This window comes from Salmo salar, chromosome 18 (assembly GCF_965601325.2).
Source record: "Salmo salar chromosome 18, fSalSal1, whole genome shotgun sequence".
Lineage (NCBI taxonomy): Eukaryota > Metazoa > Chordata > Actinopteri > Salmoniformes > Salmonidae > Salmo > Salmo salar.
Window position 1 is genome coordinate 86628232 of NC_138308.1, and position 17037 is coordinate 86645268.

At 44.6% G+C, this 17037-nt stretch overlaps 1 protein-coding gene and 1 long non-coding RNA gene across 2 annotated transcripts; both read left to right on the plus strand.

Moving 5' to 3' along the window:
- The first annotated feature begins 789 nt into the window (after nt 1-789).
- On the plus strand, nt 790-3026 carry LOC106577986 (C-type mannose receptor 2). Its single transcript, XM_082964585.1, has 3 exons — nt 790-1700; nt 1793-2183; nt 3019-3026. The coding sequence occupies exons 1-3, from the start codon at nt 1248-1250 to the stop codon at nt 3024-3026; spliced, it is 852 nt and encodes a 283-aa protein (XP_082820711.1). The 5' UTR covers nt 790-1247.
- An 89-nt stretch (nt 3027-3115) lies between these two features.
- LOC145861785 (uncharacterized) lies at nt 3116-13042 on the plus strand. The gene is made up of 2 exons (XR_014381440.1): nt 3116-3442; nt 3742-13042. It is a non-coding gene; the product is annotated as an uncharacterized LOC145861785 (long non-coding RNA).
- The last annotated feature ends 3995 nt before the right edge of the window (nt 13043-17037 follow it).

Genomic DNA, 17037 nt, shown 5'->3' on the forward strand with positions numbered 1-17037 from the left:
TTGCTCTTCCTCCCGGGGACGGACTGCCCGTTCCATGATCTCGCATCACAGTTGACCACTCCATTGTGTCCTCCTCCCAGAGTGCTAAGAGCCTTGGCGTGACCCTGGACAACACCCTGTCGTTCTCCGCTAACATCAAGGTGGTGACCCGATCCTGTAGGTACATGCTCTACAACATTCGCAGAGTACGTCCCTGCCTCACACAGGAAGCGGCGCAGGTCCTAATCCAGGCACTTGTCATCTCCCGTCTGGATTACTGCAACTCGCTGTTGGCGGGGCTCCCTGCCTGTGCCATTAAACCCCTACAACTCATCCAGAACGCCGCAGCCCGTCTGGTGTTCAACCTTCCCAAGTTCTCTCACGTCACCCCGCTCCTCCGCACACTCCACTGGCTTCCAGTTGAAGCTCGCTTCTGCTACAAGACCATGGTGCTTGCCTACGGAGCTGTGAGGGGAACGGCACCTCCGTACCTTCAGGCTCTGATCAGTCCCTACACCCAAAGAAGGGCATTGCGTTCATCCACCTCTGACCTGCTCGCCTCCCTACCTCTGCGGAAGCACAGTTCCCGCTCAGCCCAGTCAAAACTGTTCGCTGCTCTGGCACCCCAATGGTGGAACAAGCTCCCTCACGACGCCAGGACAGTGGAGTCAATCACCACCTTCCGGAGACACCTGAAACCCCACCTCTTTAAGGAATACCTGGGATAGGATTAAGTAATCCTTCTAACCCTCCCCCCTACCCTCCCACCCCAAAAAGATATAGATGTACTATTGTAAAGTGGTTGTTCCACTGGATATCATATGGTGAATGCACCAATTTGTAAGTCGCTCTGGATAAGGGCGTCTGCTAAATGACGTAAATGTAAGTTTCACTAACTAATAAATGTGGAACGAAACCGACGCTGCATTTTGGTCCGCTCCTTCCGTGACAGCCGTGACAGCATAGCGATCACACCGTGGCAGAAAGCACAATTGCAAGCTTAATTTTCTTGTAACATTGTAAGACAGTCAAGTGAGTTCCAAGATGCGAAGCGTAGACTTCGAGTATTTATCAAATTCGCATCGTGGACATAGCCGTGCACAGACCTTTGCGCAACATTAAAAAAGTGTGAGAAAGGACAACCCGGGTCACTCCCAAGGCTAACTGTTAAACCACTGTTACTGCAGGTTTAATTGTCCTCACTGGGTGAACCAACATGTAGATAATGTTCCTCACATAGACACTAAACTGAAAATATTAATGAGATAATGGCCTTCTCCACAGGGCTCTACACTCTCTCCTCATGCCTTGCTCATGAGTATCACTTTGTGAACATGAACAAGAACTGGACTGAAGCACAGAGATACTGCAGAGAGAAGTACACTGACCTGGCCACCATAGACAACATGGAGGATATGAACAGACTGATCAACACAGTAGACAGTGGTTATAATGGATCAGCCTGGGTAGGATTGTATAATGGTGTTAACAGCTGGAGGTGGTCTCTAGAAGATATGGACTACTATGGTGAGGGAGAGGCTGAGTTCAGGAACTGGGACAGTTCAGATGGTAAATACACTGATCAGCACTGTGTAGTGACAGGAGAGTATGGGACGTGGTGGGATGACCGTTGCATCATAAAATACCACTCGGTCTGCTACAATGGTGAGAACATGTTACTCTTTGTGTTTACAGCTCTATGTTTGTACAATCAGAACATTTAAAAATAGGAAATAACATGATCATAACTTAACAAATACTCTAACATGCATATGCAGTGACACCATATAAACATTATTGAAAACAAGTATAGATTTCTTGTGAAATATTTACCTGGATATCAAGAATGCATTCAATAATTGCAGGAAAGACAACCAACATTTCTGAGAGGTTCATCTTGTCAAATGAAAGTATGACATGGGATGAAGGGCAGAGCTACTGCAGACATCACTACACAGACTTGGCCAGTGTGAGGAACCTGGCTGAGAGCAGGAAGATAGGGAACATGGTACCGAAGGGAAACTGGGCGTGGATCGGCCTGTTCAGAGACTGGAGCTGGTCGGACCAGAGTAACTCTTCATTCAGATACTGGCATTCAGGAACACCCAATAATCGCTATGGGAACTGTGTTTCGGTGTTTGGTAAATCAGGCAAATGGGCAGACTACACATGTGAGACACAACTTCCCTTCTGCTGCTACAGTGGTGAGTTACATGATATAGTGTGTGTGTGTCACTGGCATAGCGCTGTTTCTCTGACCCCCCCCCCCCCCCCAAAAAAAACTGTAATGCATCAGCCACTCACAAAGTATAGCCTAGTGATCGCTGTCCATGCTTCTGAAATTGTGACGTCCACTCGGCTGCATATCAATAAGCTATTAAATGATGTGGTGCTAGTGCTTGTAGTTGGTGTGGATGAGTGGGCGTATAATACTAATGTCTTGAGTGTTCGAATCTCATCACAGACAACTTTTGCATTTTATTTAATTTAGAGACATACTACTTTTTAGCTACTCTGCAACTACTTAGCATGTTAGCTAACCCTTCCCCTAACCCTTTAACCTTTTAACCTAACCCTAACTTCAACCCTTAGCCTAGCTAACGTTAGCAACCAAGCGAATGTTAGAGTTAGCCACCTAGCTAAAGTTAGGCACAAGAAATTGTAACATTCGTATGGAATGGATGATGGACATCCACAAATGAATACATACCATACGAAATGTTACATATCACACTAATTAGTGTCCCAGATTTACATTTACTATGTTACGTTTACCCCTGAGTCCAGTTTGGTATTAGCCTATAGCTTTGCTTTAATGGATACATGTTTATTTTATTTCATTTTCTCATGTTAAGCCTAATGTTTGTTTCACAAAGCTATAGCCCTATGGTGTCGCAATATTGCTATTTAGAATGTTGGTTGACTGGCAATTACGTATTGGGAAATTCAAGCATTGCAGATTGTAAAATACATTTTCAATGAAACAGCATACTAATCACGAACCAATCTCTCTTTTTTTTTTTTTTAACTGTCCTGTAGGCCTATAGCCTACCTTAGCTGTCTTCTCGCTCTCTCGCAGCTTGGATAGAAAGTTTGTGCTGCATAAAACCCAATAATACAATCAGTCCACCATCAAAACAATAGCTTACTACAGATTGTTTCATTATGCAGATAGGCTCGACTGCATTATCTATAGCTACTGTCATTTCCCCTTTGACTCTACAAAAATTTTATCAACCCCTACAAAATGTAAATTCATTATAATCCAGATAATAATTCACATTTCCTGTTGCTGCAAGATTATTTTTCCTGCTGTAGCAAACTGGCTCAAATTAAGATCCTACATCTGTCTCTGTTAGTCTTAGTGAAGAAGACACAGCAGGTGGTGAGAGTGAAGCTGACCCCAAAGGACCAGAACATGGACCTGACTGATCCTGACATACAGGAAGCCATCTTGCAGCAGGTAAATCTCACCTTCTCTTCCTCTTTTGAGAGATTAGAGACACTTTAGTACAAGTGATAAGGGTTATTGCAGTATCTGGCCATAATATATACAATTTACTACACATTTACCTGTCATCTATAACGACCATTACAAGTACATCTTATGTAGTAGTTTATGTTTTTGACTACATATCACTGATGCTATGTATTATGGAGCTGTTATAAAGGCTTTATGAATGAGGAATACAGTAGTGTTAGCCAGTACTGGCTGCATAGTTGGTAGACTAGTCAGTAAACAAAATGCTGTTTATGTTCCAGATAAGGAAGGAGCTGAGGGAGAAGGGGATGTCTGATGACGTCAAACTGAGATGGAAGAAGCAGCCCGATGGAAAGAGCTTCCACAAGGAAGAAAATGAGAAGATGTAAGGAGGAGAAACTCAACCGAGTATGAAGCTGGAACTGTAAACACTATTACTGTAGACTATGGAGACTTTTCTGACCAAAATCCCATTTACAGCCCGACTAGCCAAAACCCTGAAAACAAACCCTTACTGTATCCGTTAACTGATCCCTTAACCCTAACTGTAACCCAACGTCACCTAATTTTAACCAATTTGAAAATTAAAAAATGGCTTGCACGTCAGTCAAGTCCCCTTAGTTTTTCCCTACTACTACATTAAAAAAATATATACAGTCAAAAGTTTGGACACACTGACACTCATTTCAGGGTTTTCTTTATTTTTACTATTTTCTACATTGTAGAATAATAGTGAAGACATCAAAACTATGAAATAACACATATATAGAATCATGTAGTAACCAAAAAGTGTTAAACAAATCAAAATATATTTTACATTTCACATTCTTCAGAGTAGCCACCCTTTGCCTTGATGACAGCTTTTTAATGGAAAGGCTGGAGCAACGAACCGCCCTTGCTGTCTCTGCCTTGCCGGTTCCCCTCTTTCCACTGGGATTCTCTGCCTCTAACCCTTTTACAGGGGCTGAGTCACTGGCTTACTGGTGTTCTTCCATGCCGTCCATGGGAGGGGTGCGTCACTTGAGTGGGTTGAGTCACTGACGTGGTCTTCCTGTCTGGGTTGGCGCCCCCCCTTGGGTTGTGCCATGGCGGAGATCGTTGTGGGCTATACTCGGCCTTGTCTTAGGACGGTAAGTTGGTGGTTGGAGACATCCCTCTAGTGGTGTGGGGGCTGTGCTTTGGCAAAGTGGGTGGGGTTATATCCTGCCTGTTTGGCCCTGTCCGGGGGTATCATCGGATGGGGCCACAGTGTCTCCTGACCCCTCCTGTCTCAGCCTCCAGTATTTATGCTGCAGTAGTTTATGTGTCGGGGGGCTAGGGTCAGTCTGTCACATCTGGAGTATTTCTCTTGTCTTTTCCGGTAACCTGTGTGAATTTAAATATGCTCTCTCTAATTCTCTCTTTCTCTTTCTTTCTCTCTCTCGGAGGACCTGAGCCCTAGGACCATGCCTCAGGACTACCTGGCTTGATGACTCCTTGCTGTCCCCAGTTCACCTGGCCGTGCTGCTGCTCCAGTTCCAACTGTTCTGCCTGCAGCTATGGAACCCTGACCTTTTCGCCGGATGTGCTACCTGTCCCAGACCTGTTGTCCCAGACCTGCTGGAACCCTGACCTATTCACCGGACGTGCTACCTGTCCCAGACCTGCTGTTTTCAACTCTCTAGAGACAGCAGGAGCGGTAGAGATACTCTCAAAGATCGGCTATGAAAAAGCCAACTGACACCTACTCTTGTGTTACTGACTTGTTGCACCCTCGACAACTACTATGATTATTATTATTTGACAATGCTGGTCATTTATGAACATTTGAACATCTAGGCCATGTGCTGTTATAATCTCCACCCGGCACAGCCAGAAGAGGACTGGCCACCCCTCATAGCCTGGTTCCTCTCTAGGTTTCTTCCTAGGTTTTGGCCTTTCTAGGGAGTTTTTCCTAGCCACCGTGCTTCTACACCTGCATTGCTTCCTGTTTGGGGTTTTAGGCTGGGTTTCTGTACAGCACTTTGTGATATCAGCTGATGTAAGAAGGGCTATATAAATACATTTGATTTGATTTACCCCACAAGCCATAAGACTCCTGAGCATCTAGTCAAATGGCTACCCAGACTATTCGCATTGCCCCCCCCCCCCACACCACGCTCTAAAGGCATCTATGCATAGTCACTTTAATTAACTCTACATCGTACATGCACATGCTACCTCAACTAACCGGTGCCCCCGCACATTGACTGTGTACCGGCACCCCCCGGGTGTATGTATGTATGTATGTATGTATGTATGTATGTATGTATGTATATACACACACACACACACACATATATATAAATACTTTTTTTTTACTGGTGCTCTTTAATTCCTTGCTACTTTTATCTCTTATTCTTATCCGTATTTTTTTTAACTGCACTGTCGATTAGGGGCTCGTAAGTAAGCATTTCACTGTAAGGTCTACACCTGCTGTATTCAACGCTTGTGACTAATACATTGTTTTTGATTTGTGTCTTCCTTTCCTGTGGTGGTCCTCATGAGAGCCAGTATCATTGCGCTTGGTTTTTGCGACTGAACTTGAAGAAACTTTCAAAGTTCTTAAAGTGATGATGGACTGTCGTTTCTCTTTGCTTATTTGAGTTGTTCTTGCCATAATATGGACTTGGTCTTTTACCAAATAGGGCCATCTTCTGTATACCACCCCTACCTTGTCACAATACAACTGATTGGCTCAAACGCATTAAGAAGGATAGAAATTCCACAAATTAACTTTTAACAAAGCACACCTGTTAATTGAACTGCATTCCAGGTGACTACCTCTTGAAGCTGGTTGAGAGAATGCCAATAGTGTGCAAAGCTGTCATCAAATCAAATCAAATTTTTCTGCGTCATTTTTGGACAGATTTTTGCAATGTTACGTAGATGGAAAAAAGCTGTCCTTGAAACAGTCTTGATATGTTCTTCAAAAGAGAGATCAGGGTCCAGAGTAACGCCGAGGTCCTTCACAGTTTTATTTGAGACGACTGTACAACCATCCAGATTAATTGTCAGATTCAAAAGAAGATCTCTTTGTTTCTTGGGACCTAGAACAAGCATCTCTGTTTTGTCCGAGTTTAAGAGTAGAAAGTTTTCCGCCATCCACTTCCTTATGTCTGAGACACAGGCTTCTAGCGAGGGCAATTTTGGGGCTTCACCATGTTTCATTGAAATGTACAGCTGTGTGTCATCCGCATAGCAGTGAAATTTAATATTATGTTTTCGACTGACATCCCCAAGAGGTAAAATATATAGTGAAAACAATACTGGTCCTAAAACGGAACGTTGAGGAGGACTGAAATTTACAGTTGATTTGTCAGAGGACAAACCATTCACAGAGACGAACTGATATCTTTCCGACAGATAAGACCTAAACCAGGCCAGAACTTGTCCATGTAGACCAATTTGGGTTTCCAATCTCTCCAAAAGAATGTGGTGATCGATGGTATCAAAAGCAGCACTAAGATCTAGGAGCACGAGGACAGACGCAGAACCTCGGTCTGACGTCATTAAAAGGTCATTTACCACCTTCACAAGTGCAGTCTCAGTGCTATGATGGGGTCTAAAACCAGACTGAAGTGTTTCGTATACATTGTTTGTCTTCAGGAAGGCAGTGAGTTGCTGCGCAACAGCTTTTTCAATTTTTTTTGAGAGGAATGAAAGATTCGATATAGGCCGATAGTTTTTTATAATTTCTGGGTCAAGATTTGGCTTTTTCAAGAGAGGCTTTATTACTGCCACTTTTAGTGAGTTTGGTACACATCCGGTGGATAGAGAGCCGTTTATTATGTTCAACATAGGAGGGCCAAGCACAGAAAGCAACTCTTTCAGTAGTTTAGTTGGAATAGGTTCCAGTATGCAGCTTGAAGGTTTAGAGGCCATGATTATTTTCATCATTGTGTCAAGAGATATAGTACTAAAACACTTTAGTGTCTCCCTTGATCCTAGGTCCTGGCAGGGTTGTGCAGACTCAGGACAACAGAGCTTTGGAGGAATACGCAGATTTAAAGAGGAGTCTGTAATTTGCTTTCTAATGGTCATGATCTTTTCCTCAAAGAAGTTAATGAATTCATCACTGCTGAAGTGAGAGCCATCCTCTCCTGGGGAATGCTGCTTATTAGTTAACTTTGCGACGGTATCAAAAATAAATTTCGGATTGTTCTTATTTTCCTCAATTAAGTTGGAAAAATAGGATGATCGAGCAGCAGTGAGGGCTCTTCGATACTGCACGGTACTGTCTTTCCAAGCTAGTCGGAAGACTTCCAGTTTGGTGTGGCGCCATTTCCATTCCAATTTTCTGGAAGCTTGCTACAGAGCTCGTGTATTTTCTGTATACCAGGGAGCTAGTTTCTTATGACAAATGTTTTTAGATTTTAGGGGTGCAACAGGGTAGAAGCTGTTGATAAGCCTCTTGGACCTAGACTTGGCGCTCCGGTACCGCTTGCCGTGTGGTAGCAGAGAGAACAGTCTATGACTAGGGTGGCTGGAATCTTTGACAATATTTAGGGCCTTCCTCTTAACCGCCTGGTATAGAGGTCCTGGATGGCAGGAAGCTTGGCCCCAGTGATGTACTGGGCTGTTCGCACTACCCTCTGTAGTGCCTTGCGGTCGGAGGCCGAGCAGTTGCCATACGAGGCAGAGATGCAACCAGTCAGGATGCTCTCGATGGTGCAGCTGTAGAACCTTTTGAGGATCTGAGGACCCATGACAAATTTTTTCGGTCTCCTGAGGGGGAATAGATTTTGTCATGCCCGCTTCACGACTGTCTTGGTGTGCTTGGACCATGTTAGTTTGTTGGTGATGTGGACACCAAGGACCTGCTCCACTGCAGCCCTGTCGATGAGAATGGGGGCGTGCTTGGTCTTCTTTTTCCTCTAGTTCACAATCATCTCCTTTGTCGTGATCACGTTGAGGGTGAGGTTGTTGTCCTGGCACCACATGGCCAGGTCTCTGACCTCCTCCCTATAGGCTGTCTCATTGTTGTCGGTGATCAGGCCTACCACTGTTGTGCCATTGGCAAATTTAATGATGGTGTTGGAGTCGTGCCTGGCCGTGCAGTCATGAGTGAACAGGGAGTACAGGAGGGGGATGGGCATGCACCCCTGGGGGGCACGTGTGTTGAGGATCAGCATGGCGGATGTGTTGTTGCCTACCCAATCCACACACTGACATTTCCCACCTGGACAAAAGCAACACCTGTGTGAGAATGCTATTCATTGACTACAGCTCAGCGTTCAACTCCATAGGGCCCTCAAAGCTCCTCAATAAACTACGGACTCTGGGATTAAACACCTCCCTCTGCAACTGGATCCTGGACTTCGACGGGCCACCCCCAGGTGGAAAGGTTAGTGCGGTATGCAAATTGGAGTGGGTCTAGGGTTTCTGGGATGATGATGGTGTTGATATGAGCCATGACCAGCCTTTCAAAGCACTTTATGGCTACAGATGTGAGTGCTACGGGTCAGTAGTCATTTAGGCAGGTTAACTTAGTGTTCTTGGGCACATGCACTATGGTGGTCTGTATTACAGACTCGGACAGGGAGAGGTTGAAAATGTCAGTAAAGACACTTGCTAGTTGGTCTGCGCATGCACGCAGTACACCTCCTGGTAATCCATCTGACCTTGCGGCCTTGTGAATGTTGACCTGTGTAAAGGTCTTACTCACATCGGCTGCGGAGAGCGTGATCACAGTCTTCTGGTACAGCTGGTGCTCTCATGCACGTTTTAGTGTTATTTGCCTCGAGGCGAGCATAGAAGTAGTTTAGCTCGTCCGGTAGGCTCGTGTCACTGGGCAGCTCTCGGCTGGGCTTCCCTTTGTAGTCTGAAATGGTTTGCAGGCCCTGCCACATCCGACGAGCGTCAGTGCCGATGTTTTACAACTCGATCTTAGTCCTGTATTGACACTTTGCTTGTTTGATGGTTCGTCGGAGGGCATAGCGGGATTTCTTATCAGCTTCCAGGTTAGAGTCCCGCTCCTTGAAAGCCGCAGCTCTAGCCTTTAGCTCAGTGCGGATGCTGCCTGTAATCCATGGAGTTACCTCTGCTGCAGAGGATAAGTTCATTAGAGTTAACAGCCTCAGAAATTGCAGCCCAAATAAATGCTTCACAGAGTTCAAGTAAGACACATCTCAACATCAACTGTTCATAGGAGGGTGCGTGAATCAGGCCCTCATGGTTGAATTGCTGCAAAGAAACCACTACTAAAGGAATAAGAAGAAGAGACTTGCTTGGGCCAAGAAACACGAGCAATGGACATTGTCTTTGTTGAGACGCAGAGTAGGTGAACGGATGATCTCCGTATGTGTGGTTCCGACCGTGAAGCATGAAGGAAGGAGGTGTGATGGTACTGGTGACACTGTCTGATTTTATTTAGAAATCAAGGCACACTTAACCAGCATGGCTACCACATTATTCTGCAGCGATACACCATCCCATCTGGTTTGTGCTTAGTGCATGCTATTCAATCGATCACTGCCCGCACCTGCTCGCCCATCCAGCATCACTACTCTGGACGGCTCTGACTTAGAATACATGGACAACTACAAATACCTAGGTGTCTGGTTAGACTGTAAACTCTCCTTCCAGACTCACATTAAGCATCTCCAATCCTAAATTAAATCTAGAATCAGCTTCATATATCGCAACAAAGCGTCCTTCACTCATGCTGCCAAACATACCCTCGTAAAACTGTCCATCCTACCGATCCTCGACTTCGGTGATGTCATCTATAAAATAGCCTCCAACACTCTACTCAACAAATTGGATGCAGTCTATCACAGTGCCATCCGTTTTGTCACCAAAACCCCATACACTACCCACCACTGCGGCCTGTACGCTCTCGTTGGTTGGCCTTCGCTTCATACTCGTCGCCAAACCCACTGGCTACAGGTCATCTACAAGTCTCTGCTAGGTAAAGCCCCGCCTAATCTCAGCTCACTGGTCACCATAGCAGCACCTACTCGTAGCACGCGCTCCAGCAGGTATATCTCACTGGTCACCCCCAAAGCCAATTCCTCCTTTGGTCGTCTTTCCTTCCAGTTCTCTGCTGCCAATGACTGGAACGAACTGCAAAAATCACTGAAGCTGGTGACTCATATCTCCCTCACTAGCTTCAAGCACCAGCTGTCAGAGCAACTCACAGATCACTGCACCTGTACATAGCCCATCTATAAACAGCCCATCTATCTACCTAACTCTTCCCTATACTGTATTTATTTATTTATCTTGCACCTTTGCAGCCGAGTATCTCTACTTGCACATTTATCATCTGCACTCCTACCGTTCCAGTCTTTAATTGCTATATTGTAATTACTTCGCCACCATGGCCTATTTATTGCCTTAACTCCCTTATCTTACCTCTTTTGCACTCACTGTATATAGACTTTTTGCTTTCTTTTGTTCTTCTGTATTGTTGACTCTATGTTTTGTTTATTCCATGTGTAACTCTGTATTGTTGTATGTGTGGAATTGCTATGCTTTATCTTGGCCAGGTCGCAGTTGCAAATGAGAACTTGTTCTCAACTAGCCTACCTGGTTAAATAAAGGTGAAATAAATAAAATAAAAGTGGGACCAAAAACACACCTCCAGGCTATGTAAGGGCTATTTGACCAAGAAGGAGAGTGATGGTGCTATATCAGGTGACCTGGCCTCCACAATCAGCCGATCTCAACCCAATTGAGATGGTTTGGGATGAGTTGGATTGCAGAGTGAAGGAAAGCAGCTAACAAATGCTCAGCATATGTGGGAACTCCTTCAAGACTGTTGGAAAAAGATTATTCATGAAGCTGGTTGAGAGAATGCCAAGAGTGTGCAAAGCTGTCATTAAGGCATAGGGTGTCTACTATAAAATATATACTGCTCAAAAAAATAAAGGGAACACTTAAACAACACATCCTAGATCTGAATGAATGAAATAATCTTATTAAATACTTTTTTCTTTACATAGTTGAATGTGCTGATAACAAAATCACACAAAAATAATCAATGGAAACCCAATTTATCAACCCATGGAGGTCTGGATTTGGAGTCACACTCAAAATTAAAGTGGAAAATCACACTACAGGCTGATCCAACTTTGATGTAATGTCCTTAAAACAAGTCAAAATGAGGCTCAGTAGTGTGTGTGGCCTCCACGTGCCTGTATGACCTCCCTACAACGCCTGGGCATGCTCCTGATGAGGTGGCGGATGGTCTCCTGAGGGATCTCCTCCCAGACCTGGACTAAAGCATCCGCCAACTCCTGGACAGTCTGTGGTGCAACGTGGCGCTGGTGGATGGAGCGAGACATGATGTCCCAGATGTGCTCAATTAGATTCAAGTCTGGGGAACGGGCGGGCCAGTCCATAGCATCAATGCCTTCCTCTTGCAGTAACTGCTGACACACTCCAGCCACATGAGGTCTAGCATTGTCTTGCATTAGGAGGAACCCAGGGCCAAACGCACCAGCATATGGTCTCACAAGGGGTCTGAGGATCTCATCTCGGTACCTAATGGCAGTCAGGCTACCTCTGGCGAGCACATGGAGGGCTGTGCGGCTCCCCAAAGAAATGCCACCCCACACCATGACTGACCCACCGCCAAATCGGTCATGCTGGAGGATGTTGCAGGCAGCAGAACGTTCTCCACGGCGTCTCCAGACTCTGTCACGTCTGTCACATGTGCTCAGTGTGAACCTGCTTTCATCTGTGAAGAGCACAGGGCGCCAGTGGCGAATTTGCCAATCTTGGTGTTCTCTGACAAATGCCAAACGTCCTGCACGGTGTTGGGCTGTAAGCACAACCCCCACCTGTGGACGTCGGGCCCTCATACCACCCTCATGGAGTCTGTTTCTGACCGTTTGAGCAGGCACATGCACATTTGTGGCCTGCTGGAGGTCATTTTGCAGGGCTTTGGCAGTGCTTCTCCTGCTCCTCCTTGCACAAAGGCGGAGATAGCGGTCCTGCTGCTGGGTTGTTGCCCTCCTACGGCCTCCTCCACGTCTCCTGATGTACTGGCCTGTCTCCTGGTAGCGCCTCCATGCTCTGGACACTACGCTGACAGACAGAGCAAACCTTCTTGCCACAGCTCGCATTGATGTGCCATCCTGGATGAGCTGCACTACCTGAGCCACTTGTGTGGGTTGTAGACTCCGTCTCATGCTACCACTAGAGTGAAAGCACCGCCAGCATTCAAAAGTGACCAAAACATCAGCCAGGAAGCATAGGAACTGAGAAGTGGTCTGTGGTCCCCACCTGCAGAACCACTCCTTTATTGGGGGTGTCTTGCTAATTGCCTATAATTTCCACCTGTTGTCTATTTCATTTGCACAACAGCATGTGAAATTTATTGTCAATCAGTGTTGCTTCCTAAGTGGACAGTTTGATTTCACAGAAGTGTGATTGACTTGGAGTTACATTGTGTTGTTTAAGTGTTCCCTTTATTTTTTGGAGCAGTGTATTTTGATTTGTTTAACACTTTCTTAGTTACTACATGATTCCATATGTGTTATTTCAAAGTTCATGTCTTTACTAATATTCTACAATGTAGAAAATAGTAAAAATAAAGAAAAATCCTTGAATGAGTAGGTGTGTTTAAACTTTTGACTGGTATTGTATATATTCTTTGTATCATCTTCTTTATACTCAGTAGCGAACAACAGTTAAATATTATTACTGACACATATCAAATTGCATCTGCATTGTTTTCACACTTATTGTTCAAACTAGAATTGCAATTAATGTCTAAATGTTTCAGCTTTCTTGTTATTGATTCAATCTATTTCTTTTTTTAGTTTTTTTTTCTCAGTTTCTAAATGTAAACTATCATAACATGAAAAGTGTGTGTTTTTATTTACATTCTGTGGGTTAAAGGGTAAATGGATGCATCTCTGTGTTACGCTCGTTGATGGAAGGATTGGACCAAGGTGCAGCGTGGTAGGTGTACATCTTAACTTATTAACAGAACAACGAAAAAAAAACAACAGAATACAAACAAAACGTAAAGTTCTGGGCTGCTTACAGGCAGCTAACCAAAAACAAGATACCACAAACAATAGGTGGGAAAAGGCTGCCTAAATATGATCCCCAATCAGAGACAACGATAGACAGCTGCCTCTGATTGGGAACAATATCAGGCCAACTTAGAAATAAAGAAACTAGAATGCCCACCCTAGTCACACCCCGACCTAACCAAAATAGAGAATAAAGGATCTCCAAGGTCAGGGCGTGACACTCGTGTTTATTCAAGTAGATTTAATGGGCACAGTCGGCATAGGGAGAAAATGCGTAACTTAATGATTTATATGTAATTTATCGATTCATTATGTCATTGATTGGTTGATTGTAATATTCCTAATATTATTCATGATTGATCCATTTCTTCATTATAATTTGAATTATGGTTAACTAAACCAATTCATTCTTACAATACTATTATTTTAGTTTTATTATATAAAACAGAGTTTTACTATAAAACATGTTAACAAATGTGTGTATGTACACTACATTACTGGCACTATGTGGACACTTTCTCAACAAATCTCTCATTCCAAAATCATGGCTATTAATATATTCCCCCCCTTTGCTGCTATAACAGCCTCCACTATGCTGGGAAGGCTTTCCACGAGATGTTGGAACATTGCTGTGGCGACTTGCTTCCATTCCGTCACGAGCATTAGTGAGGTCGGGCACTGATGTTGGTTTGCAGTTGAGCATTTCAATTCAGCCCAAAGGTGTTCGATGGGGTTGAGGTCAGGGCTCTGTGCAGGCCAGTCAAGTTCTTACACACCGATGTCAACAAACCATTTCTGTATGGACCTCACTTTGTGCATGGGGGTATTGTCATTCTGAAACACGAAAGGGCCTTCCCCAAACTGTTGCCACCATGTTGGAAGCACAGAATCGTCTAGAATGTCATTGTATGCTATAGCGTTAAGATTTCCCTTCACTGGAACTAAGGGGCCTGGCCTGAACCATGAAAAACAGCCCCAGACCATTATTCCTCCTCCACCAAACTTTACAGTTGGCACTATGCATTGGGGAAGGTAGCTTTCTCCTGGCATCTGCCAAACCCAGATTTGTCCGCTTGTGTGGCCTACCACTTCGCAGCTGTTGCTCCTAGATGTTTCCACTTCACGATAACAGCACTTACAGTTGACTGGGGCAGCTTTAACAGGGCAGAAATTTGACAAACTGACATGTTGGAAAGGTGGCATCCTATGACGGTGCCACGTTGAAAGTCACTGAGCTCTTCAGTAAGGGCATTCTACTTCCAATGTTTGTCTGGAGATCGCATGGCTGTGTGCTTGATTTTATACACCTGTCAGCAACAGGAGTGCCTGAAATAGACAAATCCACTCATTTGAAGAGGTGTCCACATACTTTTGTGTGTGTATATATAAACTCAGCAAAAAAAGAGACGTCCCTTTTTTAGGACCCTGTCTTTCAAAGACAAGTCGTAAAAATCGAAATAACTTCACAGATCTTCATTGTAAAGGGTTTAAACACTGTTTCTCATGCTTGTTCAATGAACCATAAACAATTAATGAACATGCATCTGTGGAATGGTTGTTAAGACACTAACAGCTTACTGACGGTAGGCAATTAAGGTCACAGTTATGAAAACTTAGGACACTAAAGAGGCCTTTCTACTGACTCTGTAAAATATCAAAACAAAGATGCCCAGGGTCCCTGCTCATCTGCATGAATGTGCCTTAGGCATGCTGCAAGAAGGCATGAGGACTGCAGATGTGGCCATGGCAATAAATTGCAATGTCCATACTGTGAGATGCCTAAGACAGCGCTGCAGGGATACAGGACGGACAGCTGATCGTCCTTGCAGTATCAGTACAGCCGAACATCACACCTGCGGGACAGGTACAGAATGGCAACAACTCCCCGAGTTACACCAGGAACACACAATCCCTCCATCAGTGCTCAGACTGTCCGCAATAGGCTGAGAGAGGCTGGACTGAGGGCTTGCAGGCTTGTTGTAAGGCAGGTCCTCACCAGACATCACCGGCAACAATGTCGCCTATGGGCACAAACCCACCGTTGCTGGACCAGACAGGACTGGCAAAATGTGCTCTTCACTGATGAGTCGCGGTTTTGTCTCACCAGGGGTGATGGTCAGATGTGTTTATCGTCGAAGGAATGAGCGTTACACCAAGGCCTGTACTCTGGAACGGGATCAATTTGGAGGTGGAGGGTTCATCATGGTCTGGGGTGGTGTGCCACAGCATCATTGGACTGAGCTTGTTGTCATTGCAGGCAATAACAATGCTGTCCCTCATGTGGTACCCTTCCTGCAGGCTCATCCTGACATGACCCTCCAGCATGACAATGCCACCAGCCATACTGCTCGTTCTGTTCGTGATTTCCTGCAAGACAGGAAAGTCAGTGTTCTGCCATGGCCAACAAAGAGCCCTGATCTCAATCCCATTGAAATGGCTAGGGCCATTCCCACCAGAAATGTCTGTGAACTTGCAGGTGCCTTGGTGGAAGAGTGTGGTAACATCTGGCAAATCTGGTGCATCCACGAGGAGGAGATGCACTCTAGTACTTAGTATCTGGTGTGGCCACCAGCTGCATTAACTGTTACTTTGATTTTGACCCATCCTTTTACCCCCCCCATGGCCCTTCTAGCCATATCTGTTTAGAACAACATAAAGTAAGCAAAAATGCCCAGTCATCAAGCTAGGTAAGAGATTGTTATTAAATATGTTTAAGTGATTGATAAGACTGAACTAGAACAATGATAATTAAATTATCAATATTGTGTTGCACCTTTAACCAATAGCCTAACAAATGAACAACTCTTACAAATAAACTATCAAGAGTTTGATTGTCTTCATTAAGACATCCTTTACATCAAATGTCAGCCAGACCGCCCAGCAAACCCGAGCCACCTACACATCCGACCCTCGCCAGTCTAGTAAATAACTCAACTTCCTTCCCATCTTTGTTTTTTATGTCCCAAGGAAAGGTTTGGAAAACAAAAAAGTTTGATAAAAACACACCTACACATTAACAATACATCCTTCATATAATTATTCTCATAGGTGTGTGTGGTGTAGCGGTCTAAGGCACTGCATCTCAGTGCAAGAGGTGTCACTATAGTACCTGGTTCAAATCCAGGTTACATCACATCTGGCTGTGATTTGGAGTCCCATAGGGTGTAGTCTGGGTTTGGCTGGAGTAAGCCGTCATTGTAAATATGAATTTGTTCTTAACTGACTTGCCTAGTTAAAAAAAAAAGGTCTAATAGTGATGAAGAGCTCTTTTTACTTGCACACAATATAGCTGGGTCACCCCGTCCTGCCCCTAGGGTCCACCATCCTGCTACGCCCCAAACCAACACACTCCACTCAGCTTTAGGAAACATTCATTATAGGTTTCAGCTATGTTAGTCCAAGGCCAGAGTGACAACCAACATTACGGCAGACCCCGAGGGCCAGGACTAAGCAGCCCAGCAGCTAGGGATCACTTAAATAGGTATCTCCCCTGACGTGGGCATGTTTCCAATACAGACTCCTTTTGTCGTACAGTATTCTATATAAGGAATCCAGACCTTATGAAAG